At 44.8% G+C, this 19131-nt stretch overlaps 1 protein-coding gene across 1 annotated transcript in view; it reads left to right on the top strand.

Moving 5' to 3' along the window:
* LOC129384116 (uncharacterized) overlaps positions 1-19131 on the top strand; it is a 53156-nt gene that overhangs the window by 1576 nt on the left and 32449 nt on the right. The window contains exons 3-6 of the mRNA XM_055069255.2: positions 2142-2168; positions 2754-2771; positions 6532-6766; positions 11127-11283. Of these exons, the coding sequence (XP_054925230.1) occupies positions 2142-2168; positions 2754-2771; positions 6532-6766; positions 11127-11283 (437 nt within the window). The remainder of the gene's footprint in view (positions 1-2141; positions 2169-2753; positions 2772-6531; positions 6767-11126; positions 11284-19131) is intronic.

A 19131-nucleotide genomic window follows, 5' to 3' on the forward strand; every position in this document is an offset into this window, starting at 1 on the left:
CCGCTTTAGATGTACTATTAGATTAAATTCAGAGAATTGCGACATATTTTGTCATTGCTGAGTTATAGGGTTGTAAACTTGATATTTTTGTTTTCTGAAAATTTTTTATTTTTGTCAATTGTTAATAAAAAATTGCCGACCTTAATCAAAAATTCGGAACGAACAGTCGCTAGATTTTAAGTCTTTCTTTTATATGCAACAAACTTCACCAAGTTTGGTGCAGTGGTTGCCGAGAAAGGGAATTCTCCTTTTACATGTATTCAGATAGGATCACCCGAGCTAAAGCTACCTCTTAAGCTCCTTTCTCTAACTGCGATACTAAATGTTGCTTAGCATACTGATGTTCCATTTAGAAAGAAGCTGCTAAGCGGTTCAGCTGACGTTCGAGATTTAGCGCAGGCAGTCATCTCTATGAAAACATACTATATACTATAAATAATATACAATAAACACACTTCAAATAATCTGTGTTTGCCACGAGGACGTGCAGTGATCGACATCAATCAATGGAGGGGAGTGGCCGCATTCGTCGTAACATCCTTATGAAGCCAACCGAGAACGAATCCCAGGAAGAGTGAGCCGCTATTAATCGGTTTCTAAATTGCAATTTCGAAATATTTAAGAAAAGAGTTTAAAGTTGCGACAAGATTTATACACCCCACCAGTAATTATGAAGCAAATTCGAGATACGCGACCGGTGAATGTCGAATGTAATGTATTTTCTTATTTTTGGCACTAGGTGAAAAATAAAGGCTGCGCGTACTTGGTCTGGTAAAAAAAAAAAAAGCAGAGAGCTGCTATTCACGTAAATTCACGCATGCGTGCAATGTCCATCACAACTGCACGTCTCCCTAACTCAGGACTTGACCCACCGCGCTAGTTCAGTGACCATGGAATGATGCTACTGAGCTCGATGTAGCACGTTTGATACCGGCCGTGGTTGTCACATTCCAATGGGAGCGGTATGCAAAAAAAAAAAGGAAAGAAGGGAGAAAAAAGAAAGCTCGTGTGCTGTGTATTGGGTGCGTGAAAAAAAAAAAAGAAAAAGCCGGCAATAATTTTTAGAGAGCAACCCCCTTCCCCTTACCGGCGTGCTTGATAGTGAAATCATTGTACTCGCTCGTACATCCCCAGAATTTGAATTTAATTCAACTGAGAAGCTTGCGTATGAGGGAAGAAAAAACTACTTTCAGTCGTCTAGCGCACCATACCTATTGCAGCAATGGAACAAGTATTGAAAATACATGACCCGAGGCACCTGAGTGCTGTACTGTTTGAAAAAGTGCGATACAACGCTGCGCATTGTTTTCGAAGGATGCAAAAGCGGCGAGTGTCACCAAAGAAGTTGTCCTAGCAAAATCGAGAGAAGCTCGTATACGGGGTTCATAAAAGCGTGGGATTCGTCTGGAACGACATAACGTAATTGAACAGATGTCGACCTGCCCTGAGCGTTTGCTTAGAAACTGGTGTGCCTGTGCGAAATGCTACGGATATTCTAAAGCAGAACCAATTTGGAGCGGTCTTCACTAGCATAGATCCCCTTCGTTGACACTCCTATAATTATTGTAATTTACTCTATTCGACAATATTGAATGGAGGATTCTCAAATTAATTACAAATTAAATGGCGAGGACTATTCCGTTCGTATCTGAAATTTCAGATCGACACCCCTGTAGTCATCAAATACAGAAAGCGAACGTGGAAGAAATCAAATTTTTCTTCCGTTGGTGTCCTGCTCATTACCTTCGCATGACGCATGTGATGCTGTACAAATAGAGCTACAGCGATAGCTGTCCTCCCTTATAGGTTCTTAGGTATTTGTGTGGTTTAGTAAACATTGCCGCGGGAGAATGAGCCAGCTCCTCTCACGAATTTGGTGGCGGATGTGGAAGGTACTTCAAACTAAAAACTTCAGGCAGTACTAGATCTAGGAGCAGGCATCAGGTTTTTTGTGAAGAACGTAAATGTAAATGCAGTTCGCTTTCAAATTTTGTCTTCAACGCTTCTCGCAGTAAGCATGAACGACGTCGAGAAGGGTAGGTGTGTGTAAAAAGAACTTTCAAGAAAGACCAAATTTCGTAAAGTGAGACATGCATGCGGAGTTGTATCGTCGAAACCATTTTTTTTCTTCATTTTCTCAGCAACGACCACAACTACAAAGACAACTAGTAAGCATTGCTTTTCTCTTCTCTGTATAATTTTGCCAAAAGTTAACAATGTGCATAAAAATATAACAAGATGGCGTTTCAATATTCTTTGCGGAGATGCGAGTGCGAGTTTGTAGTGTTCGCATGCGGTGTGTCATCGTGGAATGACAATAAATTTCTAATTTGCTATACTCTAGTAGTCTGAATAGCGCAAAAATAAGAAATATAAAAATATTAACATGTTCATGGTTATATCGCTCACCGCCGCTGAAAGCGGGAACTTATCCATGACTCCCAGCTATCCCAACGGTGGAAATGCCGAAAGAAAGCAAAGTTTTCGGGAAACTAATATAAATTTGCATTCTTGCCTGCAAACTTCAGTAGCTCACTTTTTTTCTCTTTATTTTGCGAAGCGTAAATAAATGTCCAGTACGTTCAAACGAGAACTCAGAATTCTATGAAAGGTCTCGTTAAGAAAGTAAATACATCATGATATTTCTTCTCATAATTCTACTCACATTTCCTATTATTTCATGATTCCTTATATTGCTTCATATTTCTACTTGGTAACCACACAACAGCTTCTTAAAATGTCATCATTTTCAGCACCTAGGACAACCACAAGTAAGTTGGACAAATTGGCGTGTTTAGTATTTTCGCGCTCTGCTTCCGACTCTCTCGCCGTTTCTCTATCGCGATGCTCTGAACGCGGTCAGGTTTTAACACAGGGCCCTGTAGGAGTATCGCATACGGGCCTCTCTTTTTGCCTTGCCCATTATGTTTTCTCTCCGTTTTTTTTTTTGTCACTGTTGCTGTCCTTTCTTTCGAATGGTCTGTAGATCTGGCCGGCTCTTGAAATTCAAATAACCACGGCACCCGACAGCGTATATATGCCAGTGATCCGCTGCCATGCAGTTCCTATGTCTAGCGAAAAACCTAGTTTTGTTAGGCGGTATTGAGGTTCAGCGCGGGCGCCTAACTAATACCGCGTAGTGAATGCCACTCTACTAAACTCGCTGGAAGGCAGAGGATCAGAAGATATTAGATGACAGGCGAGCGCTCCGAGCAAAATTGCTTTCCAAGTTTCTCGCTTCCAAGTTTCCAAGTTTCTCGGAACTCTTAATTTGGGCTGTTTCAAAAGTGCAGCAAAAAAAAATATACTTCGGCCGTGAGAAGCAGGACGACAGAGCGGTAACGGCGGTAACAGATATGCAGAGTATTCAAAAGTGTTGTGAAACACTGCGCAAAAGTTAGGAGTGGCGTTACGTAAGAAGTTATTCGCTGTGCACAGAGTCAGCAAAGCATGCGTGGATCCGGTGGCTTTTAATGCTGCTTCTTTTATACAGTATACCCGAGACAAGTTCTCCTACTTTTCTGCTCGGACAGGGGTCTAGCACTGCTTACATTTATCCCCAGTGACATTAATCCATGCACCGTTGCTCTGACAGGCAGCAGGCAGATTTAATAGGGCAGACGCTGTAGCTTTGGTTTTGTTTGACGAAGTGAAAGGTCACCTCCGCGAATGGCAAGTTGATTTGGATATGTCGCATACCGAGATATGTACGCGAGCCTTCGCGTATAAGACGCCAACGTGCTGCAATCACGAAAGCCGCGATGACTCGGAATCCAGTTGCACAAAGAGAACGCAGAAGTCTCGTCGTTTGTTGTACAGCGAGAGTGCGCAATCTACTTGCACAGCGAAACGCCGAGCTGAAAGAAAGTTGCAGCTCGGCGCTAGCTGCGATTTTCATATTCATATACGTGTGAAACGCAAAAGTTGCTTTCGTGAGATAAGCGCTAGACGGATATGAACGAAATGTGTTGCATTTTAGAAAGAGTGAGAGAGAAAGCGTAGCAACCGTAGGAGGGCGAATTTTGATTTGGGACTTCGTAGTGTTTACAAAAACCGTCGGAAGCTGGTAAGTTTAAAGAAAGACTTGAAGCACGATGTTTAAAAGTCGCTAACTGTGAACCAAAATAGATGTCGCAGTTTCGTGAAACTGCGTCTGTTAAAACATCTGAAGCGGACACGAAATCGTTGTATGCGTTTATGAAGCTTAAGTGAAGTTTTTATAATGCTTACGATGATTTCGCGAAAACCTTAGTCACGAATTAGCGGCCTACCTAGGAGCAGTATATAGGATGCATCAATACAGTCCGCTATTGAGGTCTTAATCAGTAAAGTTGACAGAATTGTGATACTGGTGATTAGTACTGAGGTACACAGCTGAAAACATGCCATGCTCGATTTATTTATCCTGTTTGCATCTTTCAACAATTTTCTTAAAACCTTTACTGTTCTAACTAAAGCAATGCTTCCTACAGTCAGACGATGTTAATTCATCGTTTGTCTTTTGAATGCAAGAAACCTAAATAAATTTGGGGCGGTGTATGCCGTATGCCGAGCAAAACGGTTTCTCCAATCGTATATATGTGTACTTACATCAACACTCCCCAGGTGCAACTCCCTCTTAAATGCATAAAACAAATCTTGAGGCTCACACAGACGCTGGTTAAACGAGCCCGATTGTGTTCGAGGGTCCCGAATACTGGAAGTTCACGCTGCTCCGCATCGTCGATCAGCAGTGAACTTGTGCCGCAGAAAACGTGATACTCCTAGCATCCATCTTGCAGTGAGCTCTTCGAAGAAACAGAGAGAGGGGGGATTTATTATAAGAAAGAAAAGCTGAGAGGTAGATATAAACAACGGTTTTTAAACTGCTACTCGGTGTCGGGGAAAGGGAACGAAAGGAGGAGTAGAAATTCAAGAAGAGGAAGAAAAAGATGTTAAAAAATGAGAAGGCATAAACGAAAATAAAAAAAAATTCCGAGGCGGTTATCACAGCTGTATTTACAGTTGGCTATCTCTCTCAATCCGAAAAAAAAAAGAAAAGCCTGTATGGCATCGTTTCCTGGCACGCCGAGTAATTTGACCATGTAACTGAAAGAAGGTTAACCTCAGAGACAACTAAAGGTTAGCGGTAGTCGATGCGTGCCGAATATTCATACACTGATTGTCGTTCTCGCAATTACCGCGGGCACACAATGCTGTGTGACGTTCAGCGGAACCACCACTCAACAGCGTGCAAAAAGCTTGGCTCTTTAAAGAAACAGTTATTATTTCCCCCGACTTTGCATTCGGTTGAGCACGAATGTGAATTCGTTCAACAAAGAGGTGACTAGTCACGTTGACGAAGTCCACGACAAACAAATCTTGGTCTTCTGGCACCACTCCCTCTCCACGTAGATTGATCCCGCTGTTAAATATCCGATAGAAAATATCCGCTGTTAAAACCGATAGAACACACGCGCCTCACGCTAGACTTGAAAGCTTTGAGATTGAAGAAACACCTTTTCGTGTACACACACCGTTTACTGGACTGAGAATTCGCCATTGTTACCGGTTTGTGTGCCAAGTTCAGTAGAGAAATCATCGTTGCACAAGGCCTCGCTTCGACACTAATTTCCATGCTGAACAGTCCAGCTTCCTCAGGTTCAACAGTTTTGCTTCTATGTAAACGTGCTGCGCCAGAGCGATCAAACGTCTCAGTGCTTTTTTGACGCAAATCAGCAAGAATAAATTAGTGTTATCCACCACGTTGTTCGCTTTTACTGATCGCATGTTTTAATCTGTAAAACATGAAGCATGCAAAACTAGATATACTTGCCTGGTTGAACGTATTGCCTTTCAGCCGCAGTGACACAGTCGGCGGCAAACGCAACTGATATTTGAAATACCCGATGCTAAAGCTGTCACAGGCGCTATACTAAAGCTGTCGCACGCCGGTAGGCACCAGTTTCGTGAACTGAATCATCTTATTGTGAATGAACGTATGAGCCTCATTCTAAAGCCCACGCAGACAGTTTGCTGCAACGGAAATTAAGTAACACTGATATGTTTTTTAGGAACATATAGTGCTTTTCGTTACGGTTTGTGATTTTGTGTACACCCAGGTTGCATTCTTAAACATTCTACAGCGGAAAGCTTATGATGGCGAAAATGAGAAATTAATTGACACACTACACGCTGTTGCGGCAACGTCTATGCTAGCCGATAGGTGAAATGACACAATGAAGCTATTTCATCGTTACAGGTAGACGAGGAAACTAATTGCTGAATAAATAATGGCTATATTACTACTTCAAAAAAAAAAAACGCGTTTTAATCAGCAATGTACTCTTCGGGACGAGATCTCGTCCTTTGTGTGGGATGGCGTTCGAGCCCTTTCGGATTAAGCTTCAATATGACAATACCACGATGTCTTGATAACATAGAAAATATAATGCTGAAAAAAAAAAATGCGGAACACACATACACATACACACACACAAACGAAAGTGATATATAAGTACGTCGATTTTATTCATCCACAATATATCGCAGCTACACTGACTCCGATGTGGAAGAAACTGCTGCTCTGCTCATTCGAGGCCACGCTCAGCCCAAACCTCACGTTCCCCGAGGACGGCCTGTGCGACATCAGCTTCTTCCAGGCGCTGGAGGGCAATCACACCTTCCTGAAGGGTAAAGGCGGAGAGTACGACGCGGCGTTGGACGCCTTCCTGGCGAACGCAGCCAAGCAGAACAAGAGCGAGCACGGGGTCGGCCTCGACTACTAGTGAGCGGCACTGTCTTGCATCCCCGTACTCGTGTTATGTGCTACTGACGAATTTTGTGGGCGCACCACGCACGCACTACCGGGCAGCTTCGAGGTGAAGCAGCCGAGATGTGGGATGGACGGACAGATGGATGGATGCTATTGAGCGTCCTCTTTGAATCGGGGTGGTGGGTTGCACCACCAAGCTATTATTCATATTTTCCCTAATCTCCTACCTACCTCTTTCATAAATGTTTCTGTACCACTGCTGGGAAGTTTGTTTTTTATACGCCTCCGTTGCTTGTGCACATGGTCTCCCTAAACTTTTCTCCCACCAAACCTCCTCCCATTGCCACTAACTAATGTTTATTGTGGATATGTTCGGGTACACAGAATGCGGGCAGAGACTCAAGTACAAAGGCGCTGACTGTGGTGAAACGTGAAAAAAAAAAACGGAAACGAGTTGACTGTGAGTAAAAACTTGTACGTGCACAAAAGAAACAGGCACATACAAGCGCTCGCGTGCGCAACACACCCACACACAGAAAAAAAAAAAAAAAGAAATAACAACCCAGCTCTCTCTGTTTTTGAGAGCTATAATGAGCTTCCAAAAGACCGATCTTGTTCGAATGGTCGGAGGGAGGCAATCCGGTTACACTCGGATGGTCCTTTCCGCTCGCCCAACTCCGGATCAGAGCACCGACTGGCGCTCCCGGTATTGCCGTCAGAGCAACTGAGAAACCTGGTCGCTTTCCGGCCGCGCACCCCCCCCGCCCCTTTCCCTGGGTGCGCTGGTGAAGGGGGACTCTCACTCCCCTCTCGGCAATGACAAGTATCATTGGAGAAAATTGTCACCACCGGCGGTGCTGGCCGCGTTACCGGAAGCTCCCCTCAGCTTTCACTTTCTTCCCTCTCACTGCTCTGAAAAGCAATCGGCTGTTCCGATGGCGCGAGATATATCCTGCTCGGATCGGAAGTGCCTTCCGAATTCGTCCACTCCGATTCGGAGGATCGCAGCGACCATCCGAAGATACCGTAAAAAAGGACTGGAATCAAGTAGAAGGAAGCTTTATATTATACCGGCCCTCCGGCCGACTATCCGCCTTGAATTAAAATAAAAGAAAACGTAGATAACATCGCAGTCCCTCGATTCCACGGGTCACTGGGCTTCAGTAACGCTCTATGGCGATTCCTTACCGAAAAGTTTTGTAACAGCCGCTCTCATTGACTACTCGAATGCGCTGGAATGAAGGTTTGTTACTCAAGCAGCCCGTCGTCGCAGGATCATCGAGGAGCGTTGTTGAAGTGCAGTTTATTCCGTAGCAGACTCTCATCCATCGGCCGGGATGAAGCCCGTTGCTTACAGCTCCGTAGCGCAACGCAATAACCCCTGGGCTACAAGGCACGTTAGTCTAAGTTAAAGCTCCGAGTCCAGGCTTACGTGCCGTTACGGTTACTGAGTGGATTATCGATGAGGTCTCACTGGTCTTTCGTGTTTGCACCGTCTGGTCGTTTGCTAAGTGCGGGTGTGCCGTGCCCTCTGTGAGCGGACGCCGAACTCAAAGTAGTTGGTGCCACAGCGTATACGCGTTTGTAGATCGACGACGCGGGGAACTCAGCTTCCATCGTAAATTACCGACTTCGTTGCGAGCAACTTGAAACGGCGTGTTCGCTATGATTAACGTCGTTAAGGGTTTCGGTAATCTTTAATTGCTAACCCTACGAATGTGTTTGGAAAGCCCTTCCGGCACAGCGGGCCGACAGGCTTTAGGGCGTTTGTTTTACACCGTGCAGTGAATGAGCTTTATGAGTGCCGCTCAACATTAGCAACTCTTATATATAGATAGACTGGAGTGGACAAGTAGGTGTCGGGCATTGCGTCAAATTTGATGAGATTTGCAGCACTTAAAAGAAAAAAAAGAAAGCCTAAGAATTTAGCGTTACGTGTTTTACAGCGAAGCTGTTTGTGGGACCGAAATTAATTGAACACCTTATATGCATGTTTTCCGAGTATCCTGGGAACAATAAGTGACCCCCATTTTGAAATTAGGTCGTCTTCTATTTATATGCGCGTTATACAGAAACGCGTAGAAAATTTCCTCGGTGTCCTGGGGCAGCAAATAAGATAGAAATTTTACACTCGAAGGTGATGGGGACCATGTTGTGGGTGTACCAACATTATCAACTGTAAAGGCTAATTGGAAGTTATTACAAAAAGCACGAAGCGTCAAATTCACAATACTGTTCGCAATAATAAGAAAACAGTACTAGAATTCTTTAAACTGAATATACTTAGGCACCGAAAGTGGACAACATTGGTACGTTGTGCAGCCATGTTAATGAATAGTAATGTCTAGTAAGCCTCGCAACTACACTTCTCGTCTACGCCGCCAGTACGTTTCAATAAATTTTGAAGATATCGAAGTAAAAACAAAAGTAAATTTGACAAACGTGTAATTCAGTAATCAAAAACGCTCTGAACTAAGCGTATCATTCCGTCTGAAGCGTTCAAATGCGTTGTATGATACGTTTCACTGAACTGCACCAGTATTTCAGAAGAACGCGTGGCACAATGCACGTGCTCTTGCAACCTTTCTTTATTAACTGCTGCTTTTGCACGCTCCACACTATCTTATTTCACTGAACACCATTTTACGAGCTTCATAGAACTCGCTTGTGGGTCGAGCTCGGCCTTTCCAGAATGGCGCCCCTGTTCCAGATTTCTTTCACATTTTTACCGATTACAAAGCAAAAAAAAAAGTGGTAGGCGACCTTAATCTTTGACTGAGGTGTCTCTCAGTGGCATTCGTACCTCGGCGTTGGTGTTCTTTAGGTTAGCTTTACGCTAACGCAACGCACGAACTGAACTCGGAGGCAACTGTTTTTCATTAATTATCCGGTTAAATATCATGCCACCTTCTTGTGTGTGACGTCACTAGCTACGTCATTGCTACCGCTTTCTGCTTTCGGCTTTCCAGTTATTTCACCAAAGTCGTGCTCACGTGGAGGGTCTCTAAAGTTTACGATTCTGTGATTTGGTGTGCGGTGATCAGTGATTTCGAATTAATTATTATTATTCCAGATGCTTCAGTAATTCAATCTGTTACTAAACTTATGCTTTGATATCATATCTATAAAGAAACTCGTAAATATTGTACTTGGCTGTTTTTTCAATTTTTTTTCTGATTTATTTCAAATTTCCTACCCGCCCGTCTCAGGAGGGGAACCGGAAGTGCTGCGCTAGAAACAAGAGTCAATCGAAGCTCGTACCAAAAAGAATGTTTGGAGAGGAACAAAAAGCAACTACAACAAGGCCATGATAAGGTTCCTGCCGATGTGTTCGCGTGAAGGACAACGAACAAATCCTAGTTTAAACATGTGCTTTTATAAAATGATTTTATACATTTATTCAGGCAAAATGGAGGGTTTATTAGCCATGTGCCTGCTCTCCTAAGATCGCGTTTTACATGACACCACATAATGCGAGACACACGTATAATGCGGAGGTTGTGGGTTCGGCTCTCGCCTGAGACAGGTTATCTTTTCGTCCAATTTCATTTCCCTTTTTCTTCAATTTTAAACTCCAATTTCAACCATCGGTAATTTCCCCGATGCCTTCCTTGGCTTTACTGTCTGTTGGCATTATGCGGTCATGATTAACAAAATCGAGCCTCTTGGTTTCCTTCCCTCTCTCGTATATTCCGGTTCTGTAAACTGAATCTGATTATCTAAAGCGGACAAATGTGTAAAAACAAGTTTAATCTTTACGTGAAATGTTAACACCGTACAGGCTATTGCAAGAGTCCTACTCACAAATTATTGCTACATCTCAGAGCAACGCATAATACATTAATTTTGCCTGCACTAGACACCTTATCGCTTTTATTGCTGACACATAGTTGTAAACTTTCTTTCTTCAATTTCTTGTTTTAATTTTGCTATATAGAAGAATTTTTTTAGAAGCATAGGTAAAATAGAGAAACCTATCTGCTGCCCACAGTCAGTGTATGTTAACTTTCACCTAAATGTGACAAATTGAATTAAAACCGGTGTAGTTGTTTGATAGCGTAATGATTTCTGCGTTCCCGTGTTTTGAGATAAGAGCTCCTAAGGTAAAGGTTTTCCTTAAGGCTCATTGCAGCATCACATGCATGTCATATCACCTTTGAAGCATTGTAAAACAGCAGCACTCTCGCTTCCACTTGATCGACAATGGGCGTCAAAAGGAAGTTCATGGCAAGCTCAAAGAAGGGAGTAAGTTGACAACACCTAGCTCGTTCTGGCGTACAGGTTAATGCACTGACCGCAGGTGATAAGCTTCTTTGATTGAATGTCACTTGAGAAAATTTTATTCATTCTTTTTTTTTGCGCTTTCTCGCAGTTACAACGGAGCCACATTGAAGGTCTTGAAAGAGCCCGTAGCAACAAAGACAATTCAAGAACTTTGGGAAAAGAAAATCTACCACTGGGCTTACCTCAATCCTGAGGTGTACGATCTGAAAGTTGAGAACATCACGCATCTGTTTGAGATCTTGAAGGTAACTAAAGAAATGTTCACTTCAAAAGTATTCCTCATAATGGCATGTTTGAGGGTTAATTCTCTTCATTTTTTTAGCTTAATCGAATATGTTGATCTTGACGAACATGTCTAGGAGATATTTTCTCGACGCGACAAAGTGCAAATGAAGGCAGGCACAGGACATGTGTAATAGTTCTCCGTCTACCCCTTTCTCTTTATTTTTCTTTGTGCACTCCAAGGTGTGCGCTTCTTAAACATACATGTTCATTTCTGTTTGCCCATTACTTCCGGCCGAGAGTATCAGCCTCGTAAAGAAAAGTTCGAAAGTATCGCTACCACGGGGTCACTTCACGCTTGAAGCAACATGGGGAAATTATACTTAATGCATGCTTTCATCGTATAAAGAAACGCAAATCATGGCGTCCATTCGTTGCTCCCAAATACAACATAAATTTGTTATTGAAGTCTGGACGAGGACGTAATGCAATCTTGAGCGAAAAGGCGGCAGTCATATCACGGCTGTTACTGATCGCTACAAGTGAGCCAAGAAGGCGGCTCAAACAACTGCTGATAAGCTGCCGAGATGTCGAAAATCGAACAATTTCAGGGCGTGCAGCTTAAGGCCGATCCATACGACGGACCAAACTGCTCTTTTGGACCGCGTTCCGCGCATAACGTGATAGGGCGTCACTAGTTCGTGCGGGCCGCCGTTGGCCCGCGCAAGACCACGGCCCTCGCGGTCCAACAAATCGCCGAGGCTTTTCCCGCTTCAGTTTTGGCAGCGGACCGCATGCAAACCGCAGCGATTTTGGCGTAGCCAACGAGTGTTGTCCGGCAACAGAGCGCCTTCGGTCAAATCCAATCTAGTTTTCGGCTCAGCAAAAGCCAGTCGTTTCATGTCCGCAGTTCTGCGTACACGTACGCGCCGTAGATATATTTTTTAAACACCATGTCCTCTTGGAGTGACGAGGAGGTTTCTTCTTTGGTATCCCTCGTTGAGCACTTCCCGGCGTTGTGGGACTCGAGCCGGACTGATAACAATGATAACACTCTGGCCGAGAGTGCAGCTGGTTGGTCTGCTCTGCCGTCTGCTATGGCGGTCCGCCGTGTGGATGTACTCTGCGCCAGACCGGACCGCGGCGGGCTGTGACGTCGCATCACGTGACCGGTCGGCCCGCAGACTTGGTCCGTCGTGCGGATCGGCCTTTAACGGCATCTCGCGATGACATATTTCGTGGAAAAATGGTTGACTCCTGCCAACATAGTTGAGTTCAATTGGCAACGTCAAGCTCAACGATTACAAAAGAGCGACGTCAGCCCATAGATGTGCAAGGTAATTACATTTAGAGACGGTGGCTATTTTGCCCACAATGTGCTGCCTGCTGGGCATACTCATGATAGTGTACAGCCAGTGTTGTCGATATTATGTTTACCATAGCGCTAACATTCCAGACACATATGCCACAAACGTGTGCAAAATGCGCATTGATAGAAATTGGTCTAGAGAAGCTATATGAAGTGAGAGGCCGTAGGGCCGTTGATGTGAGACATGGCTGTCCACATGGACATGGCTGTCCACATGTCTACATGGCTGTCTACATGGTGTGTGTGTGTGTGTGTGTGTGTGTGTGTGTGTGTGTGTGTGTGTGTGTGTGTGTGTGTGTGTGTGTGTGTGTGTGCGTGTGCGTGTGCGTGTGTCGTTCGTATCTAGTTCTTAGCATCCCGTAACTCCAACTCGCGCAGCAACGTATTGGAACGCGCATCAATTGTTTATCGTGAACGTTCTTCCCGAGCCAGTCTCTGGTGCAACCTTATCGCTCAGCGCAAGACCCGTCGTTTTGTTTCGGAAGTTTATCGAACGTTATCGCTGGTTCTATCCGCGGTCTGCTGTGACCGGACCTCGTGTAATGGGAGTGTATAGGCGTGACACGGTTTGTGCAGCACGCTTCCCGGACGGCACCCAGGCACCAACGATTACGCTGGAACCTTCACCGAGTCGTGCATACATGAAACGCCCACGCGTATGAGTAGCAGATCGGATTTCGACAATCGACGAGTGTGCTCGTCGCTGGTACTGAGCTGTGCGCATACTTGTTTTGCTGGGCACAGGTCCGCCCGATGAACAGTTAGTCTCGTGTCCTGCGTTGCGCCTCTGTGGTTGTTCACCGTCACTGCGACGTGACATTATTCTACTCGTTCTACTCTATTTAGTATTTCCGTGCTCTTCATTTGTTCAGAGAAGCAAACCTCTGTAGCAGCGTATTCGTGAGTCAAAGAATTCAACATAGAGTGCGCACCGCGCCGTGCAGCCACCCTACGCATTCGAGATCTTCAGACTGTTACGGAAAGAAGGCGCCGCGAAATTGAAATATTGCGCTTTTTCCGCTTTCTGCTAATGTAAGTGGTCTGGTCTACGCTTGTGGAAGGCAGATAAGGCAGTTCTAAAATAGAGACATGAAAGCCATAGAAAACAGCGTATTGGATCGTGAGATAACTTGCACCCTTAAAATGTGGATGCAAACCGGTATATAATTCATACCCTTACAACCTTTTCTCAGTGGCCTGCTTTCTTTCTTCCCCGACTTTATCGTATGGCAGACTGTATGGTATGCTTATTTGTTTGGGCAGTTATAGCAATCAGCTTTCTTTCTGCACCGACTGTATGGCATGACCAACTGTATGGTGCACTTGCACGGGCAATTGTAGTGACCTGCTTTCTTTCTGCATGGTCTGCATGATATGGCCGGCTCTATGGTTTACTCGTTTCGGCAACTGTAGTGGCCAACGTTTTTTTCAACGCTAACTGTATGATATAGTTACTTGTTGTGGCAGCTGTAGTGACCTGTTTCTTTCTGCGTGGCATAGTTACTTGTTGCGGCAACTCTATTGTCTGCTTTCTTTGTGCTATGACTATTGCGGCAGCCGTCGGTGTTCTGCATGCTAACTAAAACCAAATGAAATCTGATCTGCTGTCTTACGTAGGCTTTGGTTGTATTGCGGAAACGTGGTAGTGATACTTGTTCTGCCGACATTAGTGGCCTAATTTCTTTCTAAGCCGACTTTAGCTGTAGGTGTTCTGTAGTCATAATCATAAATCTCCGCAGATGTACGTAGCCATAAGGCATCCTTATATTAGGAATATACATCCTTAGGACCCCATGTATACCCATGGAGGGCATCGTGTCACTCGTTACAGACGGATTTATTTCCGAGAGAAGGAGCCTAGAATGCCTACGTTTTAAATGCAGCCGTAGCTTGGGCCACTCTAAACTTTGGAACCCTATTCTCAAGGGGGGCCGTAATCTCCAAAGGCCGGTTTCCCTGACATCGCGTCGATTTGAGTGACTAAGCAGGAGTTAGTGTGACCAAACAAACGGCGTGTCTTTCGTCACGCTTATTTCGTGCTAGGAATTAAGCCGCAAAAAAGCTCAAACACACGCGAACGTGATCGATCGAGCTCACAGCACAAGGGTAGCAGCAAAAACGCTGCCAGGTTTAAAATGGCGTTTCACATTGCGGTACACTGCACGCTGCCTTAGAGCACAAATGCTCCCCAGAATTCGCAGCGTACGTTGCTGTAAAATATAGTGCTGCTCTTTTGAGACCTTTTATGGGGTACCCGCTCGTCAGGAAACGTGTATAGAAGACGTCATACGGAGAGGTACTGTGAGTCAATATTCGGTTGACACTGCAGACATTTCCAAACGTATTCCTTTTGGGGTACTACTGCAAGCGGAAACTTTTTTATTTCATAAGCGGCGAAGCAGAAATGCAATTTTACTGTGCCAGGGGGAGGGGCAGGTGCAGGCTACTTAATGTGCATGCAGCTAACTTACATAGCTTTGTGCAACTTTTTATCAACGCCTTTCAGAGTAAACAAGGCCGCACGTAGGCAGACAGCTCGTGCGTTTCGGTAGTGAGGCATTAGTGTCGTTTAGCTTAATCGCCATTTACGAACGCATGATTTAGTGCAAAGTAACCGTTGGGGCAATACCAAATTGCTGCATTTAGAATACCTAGGCCTTCCTTTTAATCTTGGACTTGCGGATTTGCGCAAGCTACGTTAATTAAACATCTCTAACGGCTCATTATTATAGCTCTTACTCAACGCTAAAAATTAGCGCAATCTAACATTCAAACCTCGCAGCGAATATAAAGGAGCTCCAGTAATGGTAATCGCGCCTCGTCTCCGCCTCAGCTTGATTAGTTTCCTAATAAAGGTCATTTCCAGTCTTAAGGAGTGGTGCGCTAATGAAACAGTATGGAAAGAGCAATTTAACGTGTCATTACCCTAGCGTGGAGTCAAATGATCTTACAAGCAAAATAGAAGCTGATCTGATAAGTATGTCGCCTATATATTTTTCTTTGTTTCATTTTTCTGTTCATACGCATCAAGAAAATGTCTTTTTGAATACCTGTTTTGTCAAGGTCACCAGTTGCCATGTGCATCAAAAATCTTCTTGAAATAGCTGTTCATTAGTTGCCACGGGCCACCTTATAGAGGAACTAAATGTCTTACTACTACTACTACTACTACTACTACTACTACTACTACTACTACTACTACTACTACTACTACTACTACTAATAACAATAATAATAATAATAATAACAATAACTTAATAAACTATTTATTTGCCACGCCCAGGAAAAACCCTAAGGTGTGAGGGCTGGTGGCATGCATACATAAAAATAATACAGGGGACCATATGTGAACAGAGGCAGTTAACTTTAGTGACGCATGAAACTTATCAGGCACAAGAAAAAATGTCGGACCCACAGGCATCTATAACTGGAGCATTCAAAAGGCAAATGTCTTTGACATTACTACAGGAATTGGCGATCAGGTTGTCATGCTGAAGGGAAGAGAAGGCTAGATATTTGAGCAACAACCTGCATTCATTCCTTACTTGATCACTGTAATGAGAATAATTAAGCGTGGGACAATCAATTTCAGGTGCATTAAAGTTGCGAAGAAACATTCATTGCTGTGGGAAGATATTACACTCTCCATAGAAGAGATGGTCTCGTGAAACAAAACAGGGAAATATTCGGCGACCGAAAGAAAGATCCGATTAACAATTTTTCATAGCGCGCTAGGTTGAATTTTAGTCAAATCGACTTCTCTACACTTTCTATGTCGTTGCTCCCAACATATCTCAGTGAACTCCAGGCAGCCGTCAGTGCGCCACAAGCTTATTGTTGAAATCCAGTGAAGTTCCTGTCACTGCGGAAGACGTTGTAGTGCGGTGGAAAGACGTCTGAAGAGGAAGTTTCACTGTAGAACCAAGTTTCGGAGATTACAAAAAGAGAAAAGGAACACGATGTCGCGTGCTCTGGTGCCAAGTCCACGAGCGTTTTTGTAAAGGATGTCCAAAGTTAACGCCACTTTGATGCTTTGGGGCTATCTCTGAAGCATGAAGCATGTCGTTGCGTAGCAACCCACGGAACGGCCTGGACAGGCATCCCGTATGTCATATTCATGGGTCGCTCAGGTGCTTAAGGGATCATGATCGACGCCTACATGAAAAGAAGAACGCGACTGATATTTTGTCCTAAGTCGCTGGAAAGAGAGGGGAGAAATATTCGGCGCTTCTAAGTGTTTCGTCAGGTCGGAAGAGATTGTTTCTGTGTTCAACTCAAAAATAAGCTAGCGATAACGTCGCAGTCTAGGTTTCCAATCGTAGCCGGACTCTTGCGTTTTTGTTTAATCTAGGGGGCTTTTCAGCGGAGGAAGCGAAACCACATTGAAAAACGGCAGCTGGTTGCCCAGGTGTGCGTTGAAATACAGCTACAGCTCGCGTTGAGGTAGGAGTAGAAGAAAAAGTAGTCAAGGTAGAAAACATTTCGGAATCGACATTTGTCTCCCTATGTGTCTCCCCAGTTGCACTATGGCGGCTAGACGGGGCCAATGTGACCGGCGGTGTATTTGCGCCGTGTGAGTGACAGATGCGATGAGCGATGAAATTTCCCGGCGCCGCGAGGGGCGCTGAAGCCGGCTGGTGTGCAAGGACAAGCCGAGATGCGGCCCTTGCCAGTGTAGCGTCAGCGAGGTCTGCCGGGCAAGCGCTAGCGTGCTCACCACGCTTGTTTTGACGTCGATCGCAATTAATTGCAAAGTGGAAAGCGTCGCACATGTGCCACCGTGATTATGTTGAGGTGCGTAGTGCATGATATTGTGCTATTCCGGTGTTATGCATTAAATAACACGGCGTGCACTCGTTGCATCGAAAGCGGGAACACGTTCGTACAGTTTAGTTTAGTGGCAAAATTTCTTGCCAACTCACCGGAGAAGCAGCTGAACACAATGCAGACAGCGTGTTCACCGCAAACATTTGACAGGGGAGGGTTGTTGTACCCTGGAGCTCATGAAAGTGCTGGAGGATGCATTCGCATAATTTTTTTTTTTCAACAGAGAAGCTTTATGCTTTCAGTGTGCATGATTTTATGCAGTTCTTGAGCACCAGGATGCGAGCTCCATCGCAAAGAGTTCACAGCAAAAATTATCTAGTTTGTGGTGTTAACTAGGCTGCACTTTTTCACAAAACCTTTGAACAAGGACAAGGCTCTTCAAAGGGAGCGCCAAAAACATTTGAAGTAAAGCGAAGTAGTGCCTACTGCTAAGCTCAGCCTGATATGTGCATGTGGAATAGTGGACTATGTATTGAAATGTTCCCTCTTGTCTTGTGGACCTGTACAACAAAAGGAGTGACGGAAAATATATTGTGCATTTTGAGGTTCGTCAAAGCGCCCACATATGTACCTAATTTTTTTTTTTTTACAAAACTTTTTAAAGGGCATGTTTCTGGCGCATGCGGAGAGCAAACTGAACGACGCGGTGATGTTGTTCCCTGGCTTATTGCGCGCAGCCCCAGCATTGTTTTTGTCTCTTTCCATGCACCATTTTCTCTGCGCCCCCTGGCTATATTTGCGGCAGATGACCGAATGACCAAAGTTGAAAGTCTGCATTTCGGGTTGTTTGCATTCACGGTCCACATTCGCTTGCGCTAACACCAAGCCTTTTAGCAAAAACCAACTCGTCCGGCGTTGCTCTCAGATCTGATCTTCCTCCTCTTTTAAATCGCATGCCTAGACATCTGCTGCGCGTTCCGATGTTGCAAATAACAGATCTTTACATTCTCTGCTCTCCGAAGAAGTGCCACCTTAATTAATGATGCATACCCGGCAGTAAGGACTTCGTGATGTTTGCACCGCGCATTGCATTAAAGATTCAAACGCGAGGCAAAGGGACCGCGACGCGTGGGCTAGATTCCGGGCGCCGCTCCCTCCAAAAGACGCACAAGGTGCACACCAGCTGCAAGTAGCGACATCTACAACTTTCATCGCTCCTCCGTGCACGTCGCCGGCTCTCGCCCGTCACATTTCCATTTCCCCCTTCTAGCCACTATAGTTGAACGTTGTGGCTGCTTGTCGCGCAGGCAACGAACCTTCGCTCGAAGGGAGGCGACGACTTGGGTGTGTTGATCCACGCCACGTGAATGAACCTTGCCGAGGCATATAATCTGCTCTCGCGGTTGGAAAACTTGTTCGCGCAGGAACGAGATTCCCTCTAGTGTGTCGATTAGGCGACGCACACCGGCCATGTCCCCGTCAAGGTCACCTCATCATCATCATCATCATCATCATCATCATCAGCCTGGTTATGCCCACTGCAGGGCAAAGGCCTCTCCCATACTTCTCCAAGTACCCCGGTCATGTACTAATTGTGGCCATGTTGTCCCTGCAAACTTCTTAATCTCGTCCGCCCACCTAAGTTTCTGCCGCCCTCTGCTACGCTTCCCTTCCCTTGGAATCCATTGCGTAACTCTTAATGACCATCGGTTATCTTCCCTCCTCATTACGTGTC

Source organism: Dermacentor andersoni, chromosome 9, assembly GCF_023375885.2.
Source record: "Dermacentor andersoni chromosome 9, qqDerAnde1_hic_scaffold, whole genome shotgun sequence".
Lineage (NCBI taxonomy): Eukaryota > Metazoa > Arthropoda > Arachnida > Ixodida > Ixodidae > Dermacentor > Dermacentor andersoni.